The following is a 21,846-nucleotide window of genomic DNA, read 5'->3' as shown; positions in this document are numbered from 1 at the left end:
TGATATTTATAAATAAAGCACATTTTGAATATTCAGAAAGAAGGAAAAGAACATGTCTTCAAAATACTACAAATATCTTTCTAAGGGAATAAACCTGAGACCAAGCAGATGAAAAATTATGAAAGGAAATACACATAAAGTAAACTGAGAAGTAAAGTGTCAGGCTATAAGAATGAACATGATGACAAAAAATATTAATGGAAATTTTTTAAATTTTTATTTAATTTTTTGACCTCACTGCATGGCATCTGACATCTTAGTTCCTCAACCAAGGATCAAATCCGTGCCCCCTGCACTGGACAGGGGAGTTGTAACCACTGGACTGCCAGGGAAGCTTCAATGGAAATTTTAAAAATGATTAACAAAACCCCCTTGTCTTCATCCCTGCTAGGCCTCAGGGAAAAGCTGTTGGCACTTGCATTTTATTCTCCTGCTAACTTTTTATAGCAAATCGAACCAGGATGCCCTTGTTTCCTACCACCAAATGTGTAAACTTAACCATCATCTGCTCTGATTCCATTTCCTTCCCTCTTGTTAAACAGACCAGAACAAGTGTCTTTTTTTTTGTCTATTTAAGGTCAATTTTATGTTATTGAAAATCATCCCAATGTGTATAGTCAGAAATCTTACGTAGTCCATTAACTTGATTCTTATATATTCATGTTTTCCCACTCACTGCAATATTCCCATTAGCTTAACAATTGTTTTGTTATCAGAGTAGTACATGTACATTATTCAAGAAAGGCAAACAGTAAAACTAAACCTGTTGTGAGAAAGAGCAGCTCCTACTTAACTGCCACTCCTGCTTCCCAGAGGCAAACTCAGCCAACTCTCAACTCCTCCTTCTTTCCAACTCCAAACTTGCTATTGCAGCTATTTATTCTTTCTTTTTTTTTGGCTGAATCTTGGCATGTGGGATCTTAGTTCCCCAATCAGGGACTGAACCCGTGCTCCCTGCAGTGGAATGACAGAGTCCAAACCACTGGATTGCCAAGGAATTCCCCTATCATTTCTTTTACTTTTTAGTTTCAGACATTATCTATCAATTTCTCACTAAGAAAGATTAAGAACATCACAGTTTGTAGCTATGGCAATATTCAATGTTTATATATCATGGTACTTCCCAGTTAAACTACATAGTATGATTTGACTACATTTCTTCCCTGTAGGATTATTTCTGTTCCCTAGAGTTAACAAACGTTTTTGTATATTTGCTTAGTTTTCTAGTTATCAAACATTAACTTACTCACTAACTCTGCACAGAATTCTCTAAATAAGTGCAAAAACAATAGAAGAAAATTCAGATCTAGGGGAATAGGTAAAGAGAACTGAAATTGTAAATATGCAGTTAAATGGAAAATATTTTATTTTCCTTCTTTTAATTTCTTTAAAAGATATTGGCTGTTTAGAACAATAACAATAACATGATAATTTGGGGGCTTATAAGGTATATACCCTTGGAGGAGGAAATGGCAACCCACTGTAGTATTCGTGCCTAGGGAATTCCATGGACAGAAGAGCCTGGGGAGCTACAGTCTATTGGGGTCACAGAGAGTCAGAAATAATTGAGCAAACACAAAACCACCATAACATATATAGAAATAAAGCACATGACAAGGGTGGTACAAGAGATGGAGGAGGCAATAAATGAAATTAAATAGCTGTACTTTTTTTATAACTTACTTGAAATGATGTAACATTAATTATAAGCAGACTGTGATAAGTTAAGGATATATATTTTAAATCTAAAACAACTATTAAAATGCAAAACAATAAAGCCTAAATAGTTAATAGAGGAAATGAAATAGAATATTAAAACCATTTTTTAAAAAGGGTGAGGAAATTTAACTTATAGCAACTACAAAGAAGGAAATAAAGTAGGAAATCAATAAAATAGAAAAAACAATAAAAAAGAATATTTAAAAGATTATTAAAAAATTTGATCTTCAAAAAGATTAATTAAAGCTGATAAACTCCTCCCAAGATAGTCAAGACACTAAAGGAAAATAAATACCAATATTAAAAATGAAAAACGGGTATCACTACAGATTCTATAAACATTAAAAGGACACAAAAAGGAAACATGATGGGAAAAAAGATGAGAAACAATTCATGCCAATTAAGTTTGACAACATACATAAAACTGTCATAAGTAAAAAAACACAACTTACCAAAATGTTCATGAAAAGAAGTAAAAATCTGAATTGCTTTATATTATTAAATAAATTGCATAAAAATAAAATTTCTAGAGAGAAAATTTCTGGTCTAGATAACTTTACTGGTGAATTCTTTTGAACATTTAAGAAGGCAACACTGCCGTGTTACACAGCCTCTTTCAAAAAACAGAGGACAAAGGAACATCACCTAACCCATTTTAGAATAATTTACCTAGAATAATTGTAATACCAAAACCTAATACAACTACTACAAGATAAAATGAAACAAAACACACATACACATACCAAAATCTCTCATAAACACAAAATTCCTTAAACACATACTGGCAAATTTAACCAGTAAAATATAAAGAGTATCTTATAGCCAATTTGGGTTTATTCCAGAAATTCAAGATTGGTTTAAACAATTTGGATTTTTCAGTGTAATTCACCACATTAAAAGAATAAAGAGAAAAATATGTAATCATCTCAACAGATAAAAAAAGAATATTTGCCTAAATTCAACACCTGTTCATGAGAAAACCTGAAAACCTGGAATGGAAGGAAGCTTGTATTTGTTAAAAGCATCTATGATTAAGTTGCAGATAACACCATACCTAATGGAAAAATAGTAAACTTTTCCTCTTTAATTCAGCAAGCTGGGAACGATGCTCACTCTTTTCACAACTATTCAACATTGCACTGGGGGTTGTAGACAATAAAATAAGCCCCCTCCTCAAAACAAAACAAAAAATATAAAGAATAGAAAGGAAGAAGAAAAACTATTTTGTTCTAAAAGATAAAAATTTATGTTGAAAATCATAAGGAGTATACAAAAAAACAAAAACAAGTGATTCCTTCAACAGAAATCAGCAATGGAGGAAGAAACAAGTGGATGAGATAAATATCAAGATGGGAGAGTTAAACCCAAACACATCAACAATCACATTAATTGGAAATAGAATAAACACTCCAAGTAAATTGCAGAGGTTTTCACACTAAAAAACCAAGATCCAACTATGTCCTCTTTATAAGAAATATGCTTAAACATAAAGACAGGCAGTCTGAAAGTACAAAAAATGGAAAAAGACATACCTTGAAAACAGTGTAAGAAAGCTGATGGGATGATGTGAACCATTAAATCTATCTCAAAAGGAAGAGTGTCACTGTAGGTAAAGATCTTTTATGAAGATAAAGGATCAACCTAGCAAGAATATGGGCTTCCCTGGTGGCTCAGCAGTAAAGAACCCACCTGCCAATGCAGGAGACATGGGCCTAATCCCCTGGAGAAGAAAATGGCAACACATTTCAGTATTCTTGCCTGGGAAATCCCATGAACAGAGGAGGCTGGCGGGATACAGTCCATTGGGTCACAAAAGTTGGATGTGACTTAATGATTGAACAACGACAATTGGGATCTTATTTCTCATAAATGATTCCTGCCACGACTTATTATATTGCAGATTGACTCCAGATTTTCTTAGCTATTTTACTAAACTAGCATTAAATTTTAAATTGAATTTGGGTCTTTTAGGAAAACAATTATATGTACCTTTCAAATATAGGTTTCCTTTCCCATACTTAATATTTCTTCATAGCTATTTCATTGCTTAAACTTTCTAGAATAATTAAAAACAAAAACATATTGTCAAACTACTTGTATTTTGGTCCTGATTCTGGGGAACTGCCCTAATGTGTTGTCATTGTAATGTTTTTGGCTAATGGTGTGAGGGTGAGGTCTCAATGGTTTTGAAAAATCTCTCTCATACTAGGTTTCTGAGAATATCTTGTGCAGAATTCAATCAGAGCATTATATCATAATACTGAACCATCCTGTTTTAGGTTAACCTTAGGTGACTTGGTTTTTCATTACTGCTTTCTAGCTCTTAGGGTTTTATTTAGGATTTTCTTATGTTTATAATAGAGATGGGTGTGTAAGCCTCACTTTTGGGTTTTCTCTTAGTAAAAGGGGGAAAGACACTAGGAACTAGCATTTACTAGGCTACTGACTGCTACCACTAGGATAATGCATTAGTATCTTACATATACTCATTTTTTTTGCAGTTTTGTAAGGATTTCTGGTTTCATATTACACTAGTTTGATTAATAAAAGTATTGCTGAATTTATCTTTCAGTATTTACTTCAATGCATGTATCATGGGAATTATCATGAACTTCCTAGAAAGTTCAAGAATTTCCATATAAAGTCAATCTATTAATAGTTTCAAGACTTTTGTGGAGGTAATTATAATTGTTTCCATTTTTTTCCCCCTTGATTGTCAATTTGGCCAGTAAGAGCTTAAAAGGCCTTTGCTGACTGCAGTCCTATGTACTCATTCAGAATTCTCACTTGTATTCATTCTTACTCCCTTCAAAAAAAGACCTGCACACAGAGGCACAACACATAAACAGAAAGCACTGCTTTTCAACTCTACTGAATTTCAGTAAAATCACCATCTCCTCTCACCCCTGAGCCTCCATACTTACTCCCTTATAAATACACTCTCCTCTCTGCCTGGCTAGCATAACTATTGTTGAGATGTACTACACAATACCCACTGCTCTGCTATTCACAGGCTCATATTTTATCATTGATTTTATTTAACTCCATAGGAACAGGGATGTCTATTACACACCACAAATGAGATAATCACTGAATAGGTTTTTCTGATAGTAGATACATTTTGTCATACTACTTCTGCTAGATCTTTGTGATGTTATCTTTGCTTTCTTCCTTTTTCATTTCCTACTAGGTTCTTTCCCCCGACTTTGCCATACACACAGTATTTTGTGCTTTTGAGAATACATATTAAATGCTACCAGTGGATAGCTTAACTATTTTTAAAAAGTGCTTAAATGTTTATAACTCAAAGTTTAAAAATGAGTGAGAAAACATTTTAAATTCTCTATAGAACTTTGCACTTTTATTTCCCAATTCCAGCCCTTTGTTCCTCTCATCTAGTTTCCTATTTACAATAAGTGATCACCATCATGTTTTACATTTTATATTTGTGAACCAGCCAGGGTTCATCAGTGAGGGAAGGGAAGGAGGACCTTCTGTAGGGTTGTGGGTCAACTTTAATGTTTATATTTGTAAGTTCAGTTCAGCTCAGCTGTGCAGGCTCAGTCTACCCCATGGACTGCAGTACAGTATTTGTAAACAATGTTACAATTGCTCAGACTTCCTCCTAACAGTTTAATACTCATGGCCAATCCTTTTAAGCCTCAACTTCCTACACTTGAAATACTTTTGATCACTTTTCAGCATTTCCTGTGCTCGGGTACTATGTTAATACACTGCCCCTGTATAATTTGTGTTAACTTTAGAAGTGAATTACTAATTAAGCTAAGAAGTCTTGTTCAAAATTTTTTTCACTTAAAAAGTATTGCCTAATAAACACATTTTAAATTTTACTTAAATTTATTGCTTTGCTTACTCACACTACTTTTGTTAGAAACATTAATCACTCCTTCTATTCCAATTATTTTTGAATCAATTATGCAAACTCCTTCTCTGTAAAGTCATGGCCGCTCCAATTTCAAGTGGGCCATCAGGGTTTCCCTTCACAATTGCTATTCCAGAACTCCTCTGCTCTTCTCAAATTTCTGAAATCAGCAAACTCTAGCACGGAAGTCAAATCCAGCCCCCTGCCAGCTTTTGTATAGTTCTAATGGAAGTCACCTTGGGTTTACATCTATGGGTGCTTTCACATTGCAGTGGCATGGCCAGTGAGTAAAATATTACTACCTCATCCTTCAGAAAGTCAGTTCTTTGTCTGTGTACATGCTCAGTCATGTCTGACTCTTTGCGACCCCATGGACTGGAACCCACCAGGCTCCTCTGTCCGTGAAATTCTCCAGGCAAGAATAATGGAGCCGGTTGCCATTTCCTACACCAGGGGATCTTCCCAACCCAAGGATGGAACCCACATCTCCCGCATTGGCAGGCAGATTCTTTACCACTGAGCCACCTGGGAAACCCAGGCTCCTAGGCTTTTTCAATTGCATGCCTCTTTCAAGTTTTCTTATGCTTGCAAAATTTTCAAATGACCCCCACATACTTCGGGCATTTATAAAGTACACATTCTAAAATCCTGCTGTGTCGGTAATATCAGTCTTCATGACAGTGGTTGCTTTTGTGCGTGTGTGCATGCTGCAGTTGCTATTCCTAAATCCTGCAATGTTTTTTCTTTGCACTTACCCATTAAAGCCAGGTCTGAATTTGGACAAAAGATTAGATACCAGAGGAATCGTTTGGCTCTGATGTTACAGACTGGACAGAACTATACCTGGATCCTTTAAAAATGGGAATTAAGGAGAGAGAGCAAGAGATGGAAGGAGAAGGGGAAATGAAGTACTCATAACAGGGATGACAAGCTCCTTTGCCACTATCCACTGCAGATGCATGCAAACCTCAGCACAGAATTAAGAAGGTAGCAATAATGTAAATGCCTCTATTAATGTCTTCTATCTAAAAATAGTGATCAAAGCAAATACCAGTCTTCTCTTAGAAAAGAATGAGGTGATAGAATGAGGAAAACACAACATTCAAGTGTTCTAAAGTAAAGCAAGAAGGGGGCCAATTGCTGCAGAATAAGGGAGGTCATATGACCACTTGTCCTATCTTACTGTAGCTGTATAGGTAATATTTAAGTGTTTCAACCCTATTATTATTTTAAGGATAATTCAGTGTGCATGTATGTGTGTGTTGAGCATACAGACTTTTCACGGTACATTTCTGTCACTTTGGCCATATATGTGTGTATGTTTGTATGTAAATTTTGGGCCACATTTTGTGGCATATGGGATCCTAGTTTCCTCACAGGGGAGAGAAGCCACGCCCCCTGTATTGGAAGGCAGAGTCTTAACCACTGGATAGCTAAGGAAGGTCTTGGCCATAATTTTTAAGCACTAACTATGTTGCTGTTACCAAGCTGGTCCAGTAATATGCTGTCCCAAAGTTGCTCTTTTTGACAGCAGCAAATAATTAGCTGAAATTAAAAAGGGATAGGAGGATCAGGGAAAGGAAATATTTAAGTGCTACATTAAATTACATAATAAATGAGCATTAAGTCACTCAAGAAAGGTGGTGAAAAATGAAAGTTGCTCAGTCGTGTCTTGACTCTTTGTGACCCCATGGACTGTAGCCAACCAGGCTCTTCTGTCCATGGAATTCTTCAGGCAAGAATACTGGAGTGGGTTGCCATTCCCTTCTTCAGGGGATCTTCCCTGCCCAGGGACTGAATCTTGTCTCTTGCATCAAAGACAGATTCTTTACTATCTGAGCCACTAGGGAAGCAAGTACATATATATGCAACATCCCCAGATCAAGGAACAGGTCTTTAGTAGGTTCCAAAAAAACACTAGCCTCCCTATGTAGAAAAGACAATTACTATGTATAATTCTAAAGGTTACCACATCAAACACATAGCTCGTCTTGTAAAGCATCACAGTAATCTGAAAAAAGAATCATTCATACTTTACAAATAAACACAAAATAAACCGCATAATTCTGAATAAGTAGTAACAACTTTATTTTAACTCAACGTGCTGAAATGCAAAAAATATTTTCAGCAACAAGATACAAAAAGTATGTATCTCATCATTGACATCAGCTGATTAAAAATGAGGCTGAAAAGTTCAATGTGTCTTTATACATTTGAATCTTGAAAATCAATTCCCCCCAGAACTAATTTTTAAATAATTTCAGCAGACTTTTATTTTCAAAAATGGGACTCAATTTATATTTTCATTCTAAAAAACTGAAGGCAAAAATTAACTGGGTTACAGTATACAATGATAAACTCTAACAACAGAAAAAGATTTAAATATAAGAATTCTTTTTCAAACGTAAAGTCCACATACTGCAAACAGAAGACACGGTGTGGTGATTTCATTCTTAGTGAAGAGGAAATCTCGCATGGTAGGCACTCAATATTTGTTCAACTGGACCTAAAATTTACATCATTCCATTTTAACACTTAAACAAAGTAGAGCTCATAATCTGTATAAAAGAGGTTTGCAAAATACTCTTATGTGTGCTGAAAGTGCTGTCTTTATAATCTGAAAACACTAAAACCCACCCACCCACCTTGTTTTGCAAGAATACACTGAATATTTTCATTTTACCCATCAAAGAGCATGAACATCCAACTCAGAATAATTCACCTCTTCAAGCAGACTTGGCTTTGAGAAAAGCTTGCTGAGTTGGACTTAAATAAAACAACTTACTGAAGTCCCTAGTATTCTATTTTAGTTAACACTAGGAAGCATACAAAGATTCTGCTTAGATTTTGAATTTATGCACAAAACTTAAATGGGTAAATAAATTAGTTAATTACATGTCTGGCAATTTAAGCTCTAACTTAAATTTAGTTTAAAATAAAACAATAATGTTCATGACAAATTTTTAAGAGATCTTCATTAATATTTTTAAACTCAATTTCAAAACTGATGTCCTAAAAAGGCACTGTTTTCACATTTCATCATGCAGTAAATTGGTCACATTTTTGAGAATTATAATTTCCTCAACTGTCCCCCCAAATAAAGCACATTTAAATGGAATACATTTCAACTAACCTAAACTTTCAACATTTAACTGAGTCCTATTTTCAGAAATTCACTTTTGAACATACCACACACAAATCCAAGCAAATATACATATACACACATACACACGCACACACACATGCCTAATGACCACATAATACATGCAAGGATCTCCAATTACTATTTCAAGACAATGACACATGAGTATTCAAGGAGGTAACAATGGCAGGCCATATGTGATGGCACCTTCATATTTGTGCTCCAAGTATCGATACACACTAAAATTAAAAAATGAAAAAGGCACAAATATAGTGTTTCTGTATCTCAATCTAAAGAACAGTTCTCCAATGGTTACTTTTATAATATGTAATGTTTAAGACCAGTAACTACTTTTCTAAGAAAGAGCTGTTTAGGTGACAAAAGGGAAACAGGAGCAGGCTTTAGTTCAAAAGGCAACAACACTGCTTTGAACAAAATCTGTGTCTACTGAAAACCATGTGTGTAGTTTAAAAAAAAAAGGCTATTAGAACACTCATTTCAGAATACATGAACTGTTTTACACTGCCTCAAGAACCCACAATACCAAAAATATACAAATAAATAAAAAAAATAAATCAACTACCATGTGATTCTGTTAATATAATTGGTAGGCATTATATTATCTGAAAAGTGGACATTTCTACAAACGTGGATATCCTTACAGCACAGTGTTTGACATTTTTGGTACAAAATGTGTTACTAAACCAAAAAAAAAAAAAATCTTTATAATAAAACCCTTCAGATTTGCAATAAACACAAAAGTAAGGGTAAGCTGAAATGTACATTATAGATGTTACCACTGAAGTCACTATGGTTAGAAATGTAGATTCAAGCAGTGAATTAATTCACAATGCGTCTGTGTGCATTTGATATAAATGGATACACCAGTATTTATTTATTTTTTTAATATGTGACAACAAAATTCTAGGGCCTGAGAGAATTTTTTTCTTCTAAGGCCCTGGCAAAATCTCAAATCCTTAAAGTGTATATGTATGTGTGTGTTTTTTTAAGCTGCACACTGTAAATTTAAAAGGCTCAATATTATGGTTTAGTTAAGAAGTGAATTTCTGCTCCTTACAATACTCGTACGTAGTTTTCTACTCTCTATAATACTCTTACATAGGACAGAGTCCACGCATATGTAAGAATCCTTCTTCTATCCCAAGGTAGTCTTTCAATATTAAATTTAACTTAATACAACAAAGATTCAAACTACAAAAGAAGAAATGAAGATATCTGAAAATACCATCTTTTCAAACTTCAGTTTGATGTGGATAAAAATGATTATTTGACAGCATTTGTTCAATGTAAATATGAATCATTCTTGGCATATCAGGATTCAGTAAATACCTAATAGATAACAAAAATAATATCTATTTTAAAACTTTAGCTTCTTTTTTTTTTCTTTTTGCCCTAACTTCAAAAACTAAATAAACAAATTATACAAATTTTAATCTGGAGAATAGTTACATAGGTAAATATATAGATATATGCATTCTTTTTTCCAGTGACACACTTTTTCCCCTTGTGGTCAAACACAACTCTTGCCTAAGAAGCATACTACCACTGTTAGAGGAAATCTGATGCAGCTCTTGACACTGATCACTCCTGCTTCGCCATGACAATGCACTAGAACAGACCTCTGCTGTGACCGAACTGAAGATATGTATGTGTTTAAAGCTAAAATTCATTTATGATAGAGAACTGGCCTGTGAAAAGCAGTTTATAAACAGTTTATCCTGTTCACATTAAGCATTATTTCAATTATCATCCACAATGTTGGTACAGTTACTGAGACAGACAGGAGAAACCTAGGGAGGAAAAAAGGTTTCAGAGTGTAGCCTGACATATTTCTAAGGGTCCTCTCCTTTGGTCTTCAAATAATAATAGTTCATTGTTTTTAGAAGGAGAGTAGACTGTCTAGGATTCATTTCCTGTTCAGGTGCCTTCTCCGAAGTGTGATAAAACAGTAGTAAATTCAATAATGAATATCTGAAAGTCAAACCAATGTAACTATAATTGGGAATATCTTTCTTATCTATTACCACAAACATCCCAGTTGCCTCCATCTTTCTTAAAAAATTCCTTCAAAAGTTAAGACAATTAATTATACCACATCAATTCCCTCAAAAGAAAGAAAGAAAAAAAAAAAGAGTACCATTTAGCATATAAAAGTTACACATTAAAAGTGCATATATATCTTCTTAATTGGCCCAGTCATTAAATTTATATTTGGTCATCCTTACTTTTAACATATAGGATTCTTCATGTAAATGTAGGTCACTATAAATTAAAAAAAATTAATTCAGCACTAAACATGCTTTCTTCTTATTGCAATCTTAACCTCAATCAGTTTCAATCATTGTAAACTTGGATAAACTCACAAAGAAACACAAGTAAAGGTTTGTTATGCTTCTCTTAGTTTGCTGGACAATTAACATACAAACATTACAAATTTCACTAAAAATTTGGGCCAACTCATTGCATATTTGCCCCCTGAAATGAAAAATAAATTAGAACTGAAGCAGTGTATTGCCATAACTTACCTTGAAGGTAAGCAGTTTCTCCTGTATTTATAGAACTTAGACTAGAAACATTACCAGTCATCTCCAACACAAGTGCTTTTTAAAAAGAAAACCTAGTTTTAAACTTTTAGTACAGGACAAACGCTACAAAATTCATCTGCTTTTCTCAAACTAATGGAAGATCCTTTTGAAACTTACTATCTTCAGTTATCAATATTACTGCATTATGGAGCTAGTGCAATCCTGCATAGCCTTGGTCACAATGACAAGGCACAATAAAAAAATTAAAGTATTATATGAACAAGAGAAGTCACTGAAGATAATTTAAGGCCTTGAAGTGAATTAGAGTATAATCAGTCTAATTTAAAGCTGAAGAATAAACCATAAATTATCCACCTGAAATGCAAGCAATATGCTTTTTCAGCTTCTGTTCTGTGGACAAGACAACAGAAACAACTCTTGCTTATGGTTTGTGTATTAGAATCCTTCTGGACCTGGAGGAGTAAAAGTCAATTCCATTTTTCTACAGTTCATGGAGGGTTTCAAGACTGTTTTAGCCGTTTTCGTGGAATACCAAACTGTGGACACTGTGCAGATGCTAATGCTCGGAAGGCTTCTGCTACCAAATGTGGGTGAGAATGAATCATGGACTTCCACCCGGATGTTTCCATTATGTCCGCTGCTTGGCTGAAAAATAAAAGTAAGAGATGTTTACTAAGGAGTACTTTGCAAAATGCATCGTTGCACTGTCATTTTTTTTTTTTTTTTAATTTACAGATTTCAAAATTCTGTCTCCTATGTATTCACACCACTTGAACTCACTAACATATCATCTTCACCGTATTGGTGTTTTCTGTTGTGACTGGAGCTTTCAATTTCTCTGCAAGTTGGGCGCTCCTGGAGTGTATGACTCTGGTCTGCAGAGCTCGACTCCCACTGTCACCATCTCTACACTCACTCTTCCAAGAGCTCCTTCCTCTGGCTCTTACACACAGGCTTCCTCTGGAGTTCCAAGTTCTGCCCTCTACTCTTCTTTAGTGTGCACTGTCCATCTTATCTCAGCCACTTTCACAGTTCTAACTATCATACTCAACAATGATAAACAGTGATTTGCCAAGTCCTAGGCCTCCCACAAGGTCTGTCCCCAACCACCTGTTTTCTTTACTTGAACGTGCCTTGAATGCCGTAAATTTCAGAATGAGGATAAGAACTCAACATGTCTAATCCCCAAATTTTTCCTCTCTCATTTCCAATAGGCTAATGCTTCCACTATCAGCCAGTGATTCAAGTCAGAAACCTGGGAGTCACCCTAGATGCCATCCTTTCTAACCAATCATTAAAGCCCTATTTGAATTCCCAAAGGTATCCTGAATCAAGTAAGGCCCACAACATCTCATGCTTGAATTATTGTAAGAGTCTCCTAATTTGTCTTCTACTCTCCTATCATGCTCTTCTCAAACCAGCTTCTATGCTACCTCAGTAATAAACACCTTAAAAAGATCTTCTGTTCTTCTCCAATGCTAGTACACAGGTTCTTTAGAAAGAGAAACGAGAAACAACGTTTCCCAGTTCTTCCCCCTAGCTTTCTACCTCCCATTCATGCTTTGGCACTGTGTATAATATTAATAATAACAGTAACAACAATACTGAACTGTTTATTGTTAAAGGATGTACAACACGCTCTAAGTTAACACAATTACTCAAGCAACAAATTTAGTTATCCTTGCTTGTCTCCTGTCTTCTCTCCTTTGTACCTACCTACCATCCAAATAATACACAAATATTACAGACTGTCCATTCAAAATATTATATGCTTCTATTTCCTTCTAGCCCCACTATCACTAATCAAGTCAAATTTTTACCTTCATCTCTTGCCTGAACTACCTTCAATAACTTTCTAACTGGCCTACCTATACATAATCATTCTCCTTAATTACCACCACCACCACAACCTCCCCACGCTCAAGCATGTGGAGAGACTGCTAAAACAAACACCTGATCACATCCTCCTCTAGGTTAAACTCTTTTACTGTATGACCATCCTCTTTGAATAATGTCTAAAAGCAGTAATGTTATTTAGATGGCCTTCCATGATCTGATTTTTGCCTTTTCTCTCCAGCTTCTCATACTCCTCGTCCCCATACTGTTCTTTCTTATCTTTAAGCCGTTGCACACCTGTATCTTTCTTTTTTTTCTGGGGCATACCTTTCCACCTCTTCCCTCTTCTTCACCGAGGTAAGTCCTACTAATACTTCAGGTCTTTATACAACAATTCTTCAAAAGGACTTTCTCTGACACTTAGGTCAGGTCCTTTTGCTATACGCTCAGATGGGTATGCTCCGCCTTACCTATTATTACACTTTAGTTCAACTACTTTGTTTAGTTCCTATACATCTCCTGCTAAACCATAAACTCCACGAAGGCATGAAAAACGTATCTGTCAAATGAATGATCTACTATTGCTTCATGCATCTATACCTGGATTCAAGCGATGCTTTCTGTCTGCAATGCCTTTTATTTCCTCCTCAGTTCTGCTTATTTCTATTCAGATTTTAAGACAAAGCTCAGTCATCTTTACATCTAAACCTCCACCCTTAGTTGTGTCCTGCACATACCCTTCTTTATGACATTACTTACCATATTATAATGAAATATGCATGGATGTGTTTCTGTCATTAGATAAATTTCTTAAGAACAAGGATTTTTCCTCATACTTGTTTCTGTATGCAGCACCTTAGCATAGTGCTTGACACAAAACTGACACTAGGCATTCAGTTTAGTTTGCTGAACTAAACATTAGCTGATAACAATTAAAAAATTTGCCTGACATCAAATTACCAGTGTACTTTCACGTTTATAATTTCAACTCACTGTTTAGAATCATAGAGATTGTTAATATACCTGATATTTTCATTGATTTAATTCAATAAGTATCTATTGACAGTCTCTATGTACACCATAGTTTCTACATGGGATACAGAATAAGCTTATATTTTTTTGACACTGTAAAATATTTTTACAGACTAAAATTAGAGATTGAATGTGGCAAAGTACGAAGCATCACAAAATTATCATTCCATTTTTCTAGGAACACAAACCATAATACATTATCACACATTGACTAATATATAGACTAGCTAGTATTTTAAAGTATTCACTCATTTTTACCTTCAGAAAACAGAATTCACGAACTATTAAGAATTCAGTTAACCAACTTCAAATCTATCAAAACAGATGAAAGCAAGGGAATCATAAGTCAAACATTCATTTTCTTGTCTTCGACACAATCTTTTTCTAATTTCTTACATCAATTTTTGATAATTTCCAAGAACAGAGTTTAACGGTATATAGGCAAAAACTAATCAAAAGCAGATGCAAATTCTTCAACCTACTGACTCTCGTTTTGATTCTGAGTAACTGCAAAGAGTAAAAAAGTCACTCTAAATATGAGTGAAGAAGGGGGAAAAAAAGAGAATAATAAATTCTCATGCTTATGTCATTCTGAAGATTCAGGCTTAGAAAGATGTCATGACTACACTGCTCCTTAGGGTTTTACCAGGGGAAAGATCAAATTGCTACCATTTCTGGAAGGCTAGGTAATTAACCTAATGCAGATGTGATGCAAGGTACCTGGCTGCCCTAAGAAGCAGTGGCATTCAAATGTTAAGACTTCCCATGTAAATCTGGAGGGTACATTTCCTCATAGGATAAAATTAGTATTTCCCACATTTTTAGAAATGCTTTCTGAAGGGGCAGGCACAGAGTCTCTAGTACTCACTGAAATATCTGGACTGAGCTACATGCTAATGTGAACATATATGCTTAAAAAAAGACAGTGTCCATCCCAGTTCACATTACAAGCTGATCTACAAGGGAGCATAGCCTCAAGAATCCACTACATGGTTAAATTATTATTTTTTTTAAACTTGCAGTTTGCTTCATGTCATTAATATCTGGATTCATACTTATTGTAGATGAACAAAAGGCTATGCAACAAACACTTAATTTCATGTATGCAGATCAACTTTAAGTCAGAAACTGATGTCATCTTACTTGCTGTTCCAGTTTTTCCCATCTTTACACCCAAGCTGTCGAAGTACACTGCACCTGCATTGAAGATTTAAACACACTTAAGAAAAAGTCAGGTGAAAAACTGTTGAAGGTGTCATGTCCACTGAAATACAAGCACAGCTTACCTATTAATAAAGTCTATGGCTTGTGCTTTCAATTGCTCTGCACTGTGCAAATCTGCAAGGACAAGGGTATCAGCAACATTTTCTACTGAGAGGTTACTACACAAAGCTTCTTCACACATGACCTTCAGCCGTTCCAGTGCATACTATCCAGAAAGGAAAACACAACATTAAACATTTATTTAAACTACCAAGTTCTAAATACATGATATTTATAACTTAGAAAATGAAGTTAAAGCACAATACACATCAAACTGAGGGTACTTAAAAAGTCTTTATTTTAAATATAAAGAAAGTATGAGTTCCCGCATTCAAGATAAAGACTAATTTTTCTTAAGAAATTTCTGAGTTCAAGATAGAGGATGAAATGTCAACCCACTCCAATATTCTTGACTGGAGAATCCCATGGACAGAGCAGCCTGGAGGGCTGAAGTCCAAAGGGATACGACTGAGCACACAAGCAAGGTATAGTGTATTTTTAAAACAGAGGCTTCTTTAAAAACCTCTTAGGTACTCAAAAAAACAAACAAAAATACCTTTATTACTTAATACTCTTAATGAGTATATTTCTCTTTTCTAATATTTTAAACACCAGTCAGGACACAGCATATTGTCACTACTTAATCCTGAAGAAAAATGATAAAGCTTAATACTCATAACCATAACTTGTATTTGACATACATGTGAAGAGAACATACTTGGCAGCTTTACTGAGGTAAAACTGACATACAATAAAATGCACATATTTGAAGTTTATACAGCCACATAACCATCATTAAATCAAGAGTGAACACAGTCATTATCCCCCAAATTTCCTTCTACCTCTTTGTAATCCTCCTTTCTTACCCCACCTCAGGCAAGACCTCTGATATGTTTTCTACTGCTAGAATTCACATTTCTGAAGTCTTCTATAAAAGAAATCATAGAATTTGCACTTGTTTTTATCTGGCTTCCAGTCATTATAATTATTTTAAGATTCATGCATGCTGTTGTCTGTGTATCAATAGTTCTATGCTTTTTACTGCTCAGTGGTATCCCATTGATCTGTTGATGAACATTTGGGTGTTTCCAGTTTCTAGCCGTTACAAACAAAGCTGCTACAAACATTCATATAAGTCATTAAACGGGCATATGCTGTCTTTTCCCTTGAGTATAAACCTATAAATAAATGCACTGGATAATATGGTTAAGTGTAAAACTTAAAAAAAAAATTGCCAAACAGTCTTTCAAAGTGGTTGTATCATTTTACACTCTCATAAAGCAGTATATAAGAGTCCATATCCTTGACCATACTTGGTATGGTTTTAATCATTTTAGCTGTTATAACAGTCATAGACATATCTCATGGTGGTTTTAACTTACACTACCCTAACGAGGTTGAGCATTTTTTGATATACTGAATGGACTACTGAATGAACATTATTTTAAGAAGTGTCTATTCAAACATTTTTATTTTTAGAAATAACTTTGTTTACTTATAATTGTTTTGAGAGTTCTTTATATAGTCTGAATATGATAGACCTTTACCATATATATTCTGGATAAAAGTTGGTCATCAGTTATGCTTTGCAAATATGTTCTTCTAGTGTCTTCTGAAGAAGTTTTAAATTTTGAGGCCCAATTTATCATTTTTCCTTTTATGTATATTTGGAGTCACAGCCAAGAAGTCTTTGCCTAGTGTAAGACTATGAAGACGTTCTCCTATATTTTCTTTTAGAAGTTTAAGATTTTTGGGGGTTTATAATCTATTCTGTGTTACTTTTTGTATACGATGTGAAGTACACACACAGAATTCGGTCTTTTCAAGAGTTCAACCACAGTTCATCTTTTTGGGTACAGACTACCAATTCCTACAGCACCATGTACTGAAAAGACTATCGTTTCTCCAATCAACTATCCTTGCACTTTCATCAAAAATTATATAGTCATACATGTGACAGTCTATTTCTGTACTGTCTATTCTGTTTCAATGAGTTGTCTATTTTGTCACCAATACAACAGTATCTTAAATACTAAAGCTTTATGAGTTCTCCATTTTATTAATAATCTTTTTCAAAGTTATCTGATTATTCTAGGTCCCTGCTCTTGCATATAAATTTTTAAAACAGCTTGTCAATTTGTACCCCTCATCCCTGCAAAGGCAGGTTAGGATTTTGATACGGACATGCTGGTTCTCCTAATCAAAAGAGAAGTGAAATTTTAACAATGTTAAAATTTCCAGTCCATTAATAAGACTTTCTCTCCACTTACTGAAGTGTACCTGAATTTCTATTATCAGTATGTTATAATATTCAGCATTCAGGTCTTGAACATCTTTTGTCAGACTCATGTCTACGTGTTTTGTATTTTTCATTCCATTATAATGGCATTTCTACATTTAAATTCTGAGACAGTTACAGATTTGAATAAGCTGTAAGAAATAAGATTCCATATACACTTGTCCCAGTTTCTCCCTCTGGTAACATTTTTTAAAATAAGTATAATTATCACTATAAATACATATTCATAAATACACATACAGACATATAAATGGACAGAAGTAGCATGGATATTAGTACTTTTGGAGAAAGCTCCCAATGGGCTTTAGCGTTTTCAGGATTGAGAACTACTGACTTTGAAATTTCCTGCCACTTTTACACTGTTTCCCTATCTTCAAGAATTTAGCACTGTAAAAGAACATTATAAAATAAGATTTTTTTTCTCTACATCCTGTATTAAAAAATAAATCTACGAATACAGGATTAAGTTAGAAAAAATACACAATATTTTCTTCCTTTTTTATAGATGAACGTCATGCACTGTATCTTAAGACTATCTCAAAACTGCAATAAATTATACGCACTACTGTGTGTTCTCATAAAACAGAGTAAAGATACACTCAAAACTGTGTATAACGGACTTCTGGACTCAGAGGGAGAGGGAGAGGGTGGGACGACTTGGGAGAATGGCATTCTAACATGTATACTATCATGTAAGAATCGAATCGCCAGTCTATGTCTGACGCAGGATACAGCATGCTTGGGGCTGGTGCATGGGGATGACCCAGAGAGATGTTATGGGGAGGGAGGTGGGAGGGGGGTTCATATTTGGAAACACATGTAAGAATTAAAGATTTTAAAATTTAAAAAACAAAAAACAAAAAACAACCGAGTCTGAAGTTAACATTCCATTTGTTCCATATATTCTAAATCAGCTCAAGATACTTTTATGTCTTCTTGATTTAAAATTTTTTCATTTCCATATTATCCCACTGTGTTATTTCATAATACTCAAGAGGCATCCACAATTAGTATAAATTAATTCAATACTTCAAGTTATTGAGGGTTCTCATTTGATGATAGCTTTCTAGATATGTCAAGCTTGAGGACATTTTTCAGCTCTTTAAGACCTAATTACTTACTTTGTCTGCAGCTGCCAACAAGTTGTCAGCCATTTTGTCAAGGTTTGGCGCTTTCCCTGTGTAAATGAATCTCATCATTTCTTTAAAAACCTCAGGGTCTACATCATTTATTTCCACTCGATTCTGGTATTGAAAACACAGAAAATGTTATATTTCAAAAAAAAGCACATAGACAATGGACCAGAGCAAAACTAACAATAGTTTAAAAGCCCTAAATCAGCACTTAAGCAATGTACAACTCAAATATTCATTAAAGTGTATTTTCAAAGTTAAGCAGGCAGGTCTAAGAAGAAGTATAACAAGTCAAGCACTACCATGTAGAAATACAAACCCCAGTTTCTCAGTTAAAAAGTCAAATACAAATTAAAAAAAAAAACAAAAAACCAAATCTGTAAGGCCAAACTTAATCTTTATTCAGTTTCTGACCTCTATCTTAGAGGAAGATGGCTATTAACTTTTTTGGTTTCTCTAGTTCTGCAGAGACGAGAAAGCTAAGCCACGTAAATAAACTTAGGAAGGAGTTGCCCAGTTGGAGCAATAAGGCTCACATGTAATACAACCAGCAAAAATCTATCTCTGGTCTTTAGTCTGACTACATTTCAAAATGGCAGATAAAAGAGAAATATCTGGGAAAACCAAATGGGTAGTATTACAGTTCAAGTAGACTAATAATAACACAATTTATGTCCTTTATTAAATATAATACACTTACTCTTATTATAGTGGTAAAAAGAATATAGGAATTGTTTCTGTTCTAGGAAAAAAATTCCAAAATCAACTCAAAAGTCTAGAAAGAAGGAATATACACCTTAACTGGAGAACTCTCAAATAGGTATGCATCACAACAGTCCTTTCAGATAGTTATCCTTTTTTAATAACAACTATCCACTTATTTTGCTATTGTGACATGCCACAATAGCAATAGCTGTTATTTGGAATGTTAGCCCACATTAAGCTACATCTATTTTTCTACTATAGAACCCATTTCACCCCATCCTCTTATTTCTTTCTAAAATCCTAACAATAAGAACATGCACTATTACTTTTAAAATATACATTCCAATATTCTACATGTATATAAATTAGATGTGAGCCCTTTAAACAAGGTTTACCTTTTTGCTTTCTTCCATTTCATGTTCAAACATGGCATTAAAAACTGGGGATCGAGCTGTAACAAGATTAAGCATCATTATTTAAAGCAAAAATTTATGAAAGAAATGTAATGTATTACTCAAAAGTAGAAAGTACCTGCAAGAACAGATTTATGAGCTTTAAATTCTTGTCCTCTCACAAAAAAACTGCAATCTGTAAATCTTGTGTTTTCCCAGAGATTACCTAAATCTTCTGCTAGTCGGCATTCAGGCACCTTTAACATATTTGTATTAGTATGTCCTGATATATTTACTGAATCTTGGACCACACTCACCTAATAAAAAAAGGGACAGAAAGAAAAAATACTTTCATAAATTAATATCAGTAGTTAGCTACTAAGTTTCAACCTAAACTTATCATTAAAATCATATAGAAAATTTGTACTCCCTATCAAAAATGCTAACATTTGGGAACTGAATTTAAAGCGACAAATTAAAGGAGAAATAACACAGAAAAAAAAATTGAAACAAATTAGACAATTTCAAGTGACATTTTACATAAATAAATGGCTTACTGATTCCTGAGAATGCTCAGTTATTAAACTAATCACAAAACTATTTCTCAACAACAAAAAAAAGTCATAATATGATTCTAAATTCAAATAGGAGAAAATACTTTTGTGAGGAGAAAGAAATTTAATTTTCTCTTTTATTTCCTCACATTACAAAACTATCAACATTTAAAGTTTATTAAACACATAATAAACACAGCATAACACTTATGACATTTTAGAATATTTTAAAATGTTGTTTAAAACTACAGACTATAATATGCAATTTGGGCGGCATTTTAAGTGTTGTCCCTACATGTTTCAATGCTAATAACACTGACTTAAATATCCAGTAATAGTGATTTAAATTTTAAAGTATAAGAATTCTCACAAAACAATGTTAATTATTAATGTTTATGGAAATCTTTCATTTAAAAAAACAGTAAGAACAATATAACCTAGTTTGATTCGAAGACCTTTAATTTACCTATGAAATAATCAATAAATAAAAGTTGGTATGATTAAAACCAACAGTGGAAACAGTGTCAGACTTTATTTTGGGGGGCTCCAAAATCACTGCAGATGGTGACTGCAGCTGAAATTAAAAGATGCTTACTCCTTGAAAGGAAAGTTATGACCAACCTAGATAGCATATTCAAAAGCAGAGATATTACTTTGCCAACAAAGGTCCATCTAGCCAAGACTATGGTTTTTCTGGTGGTCATGTATGGATGTGAGAGTTGGACTGTGAAGAAAGCTGAGTGCTGAAGAATTGATGCTTTTGAACTGTGGTGTTGGAGAAGACTCTTGAGAGTCCCTTGGACTGCAAGGAGGTCCAACCAGTCCATCCTAAAGGAGATCAGTCCTGGGTGTTCATCGGAAGGACTGATGCTAAAGCTGAAACTCCAATACTTTGGCCACCTCATGCGAAGAGTTGACTCAATGGAAAAGACCCTGATGCTGGGAGGGATTAGGGGCAGGAGGAAAAGGGGACGGCAGAGGATGAGATGGCTGGATGGCATCACCGACTCGATGGACATGAGTTTGAGTGAACTCCGGGAGCTGGTGATGGACAGGGAGGCCTGGCGTGCTGTGATTCATGGGGTCGCAAAGAGTCGGATACGACTGAGCGACTGAACTGAACTGAACTGATGATTAAAACACTGCTTTTACATGGAGCCCAACATAATATGGATTAAATTATTTCTCATTGAACTGAACTGAAAGATGACTATATTTTGAACGAAATCTTAAAACAGCACTAAGTTTGGCACAAACTTTAAGAACAGGAATACACTATTAATATTACTAGAAATTTCATATTATATTTAATAAGCAGAAG

At 34.4% G+C, this 21,846-nt stretch overlaps 1 protein-coding gene across 6 annotated transcripts in view; it reads right to left on the bottom strand.

The window, feature by feature from the left end:
• SPOPL (speckle type BTB/POZ protein like) overlaps window positions 7,667-21,846 on the bottom strand; it is a 52,080-nt gene continuing 37,900 nt past the window's right edge. For 5 of the 6 annotated variants that reach the window (XM_018062440.1, XM_018062415.1, XM_018062431.1 and 2 more), the window contains 6 exons: window positions 20,111-20,288; window positions 19,975-20,030; window positions 18,863-18,985; window positions 15,466-15,608; window positions 15,323-15,376; window positions 7,667-11,956 (listed from right to left, as the gene is read on the bottom strand). In XM_018062440.1, coding sequence (XP_017917929.1) covers window positions 11,812-11,956; window positions 15,323-15,376; window positions 15,466-15,608; window positions 18,863-18,985; window positions 19,975-20,030; window positions 20,111-20,288 — 699 coding nt within the window. In that variant the 3' untranslated portion in view covers window positions 7,667-11,811. The remainder of the gene's footprint in view (window positions 11,957-15,322; window positions 15,377-15,465; window positions 15,609-18,862; window positions 18,986-19,974; window positions 20,031-20,110; window positions 20,289-21,846) is intronic. The other variant, XM_018062423.1, reaches the window with a different exon arrangement.

This window comes from Capra hircus, chromosome 2, assembly GCF_001704415.2.
Source record: "Capra hircus breed San Clemente chromosome 2, ASM170441v1, whole genome shotgun sequence".
Taxonomy (NCBI): domain Eukaryota; kingdom Metazoa; phylum Chordata; class Mammalia; order Artiodactyla; family Bovidae; genus Capra; species Capra hircus.
This window is presented reverse-complemented; position numbering and strand designations above follow the sequence as displayed.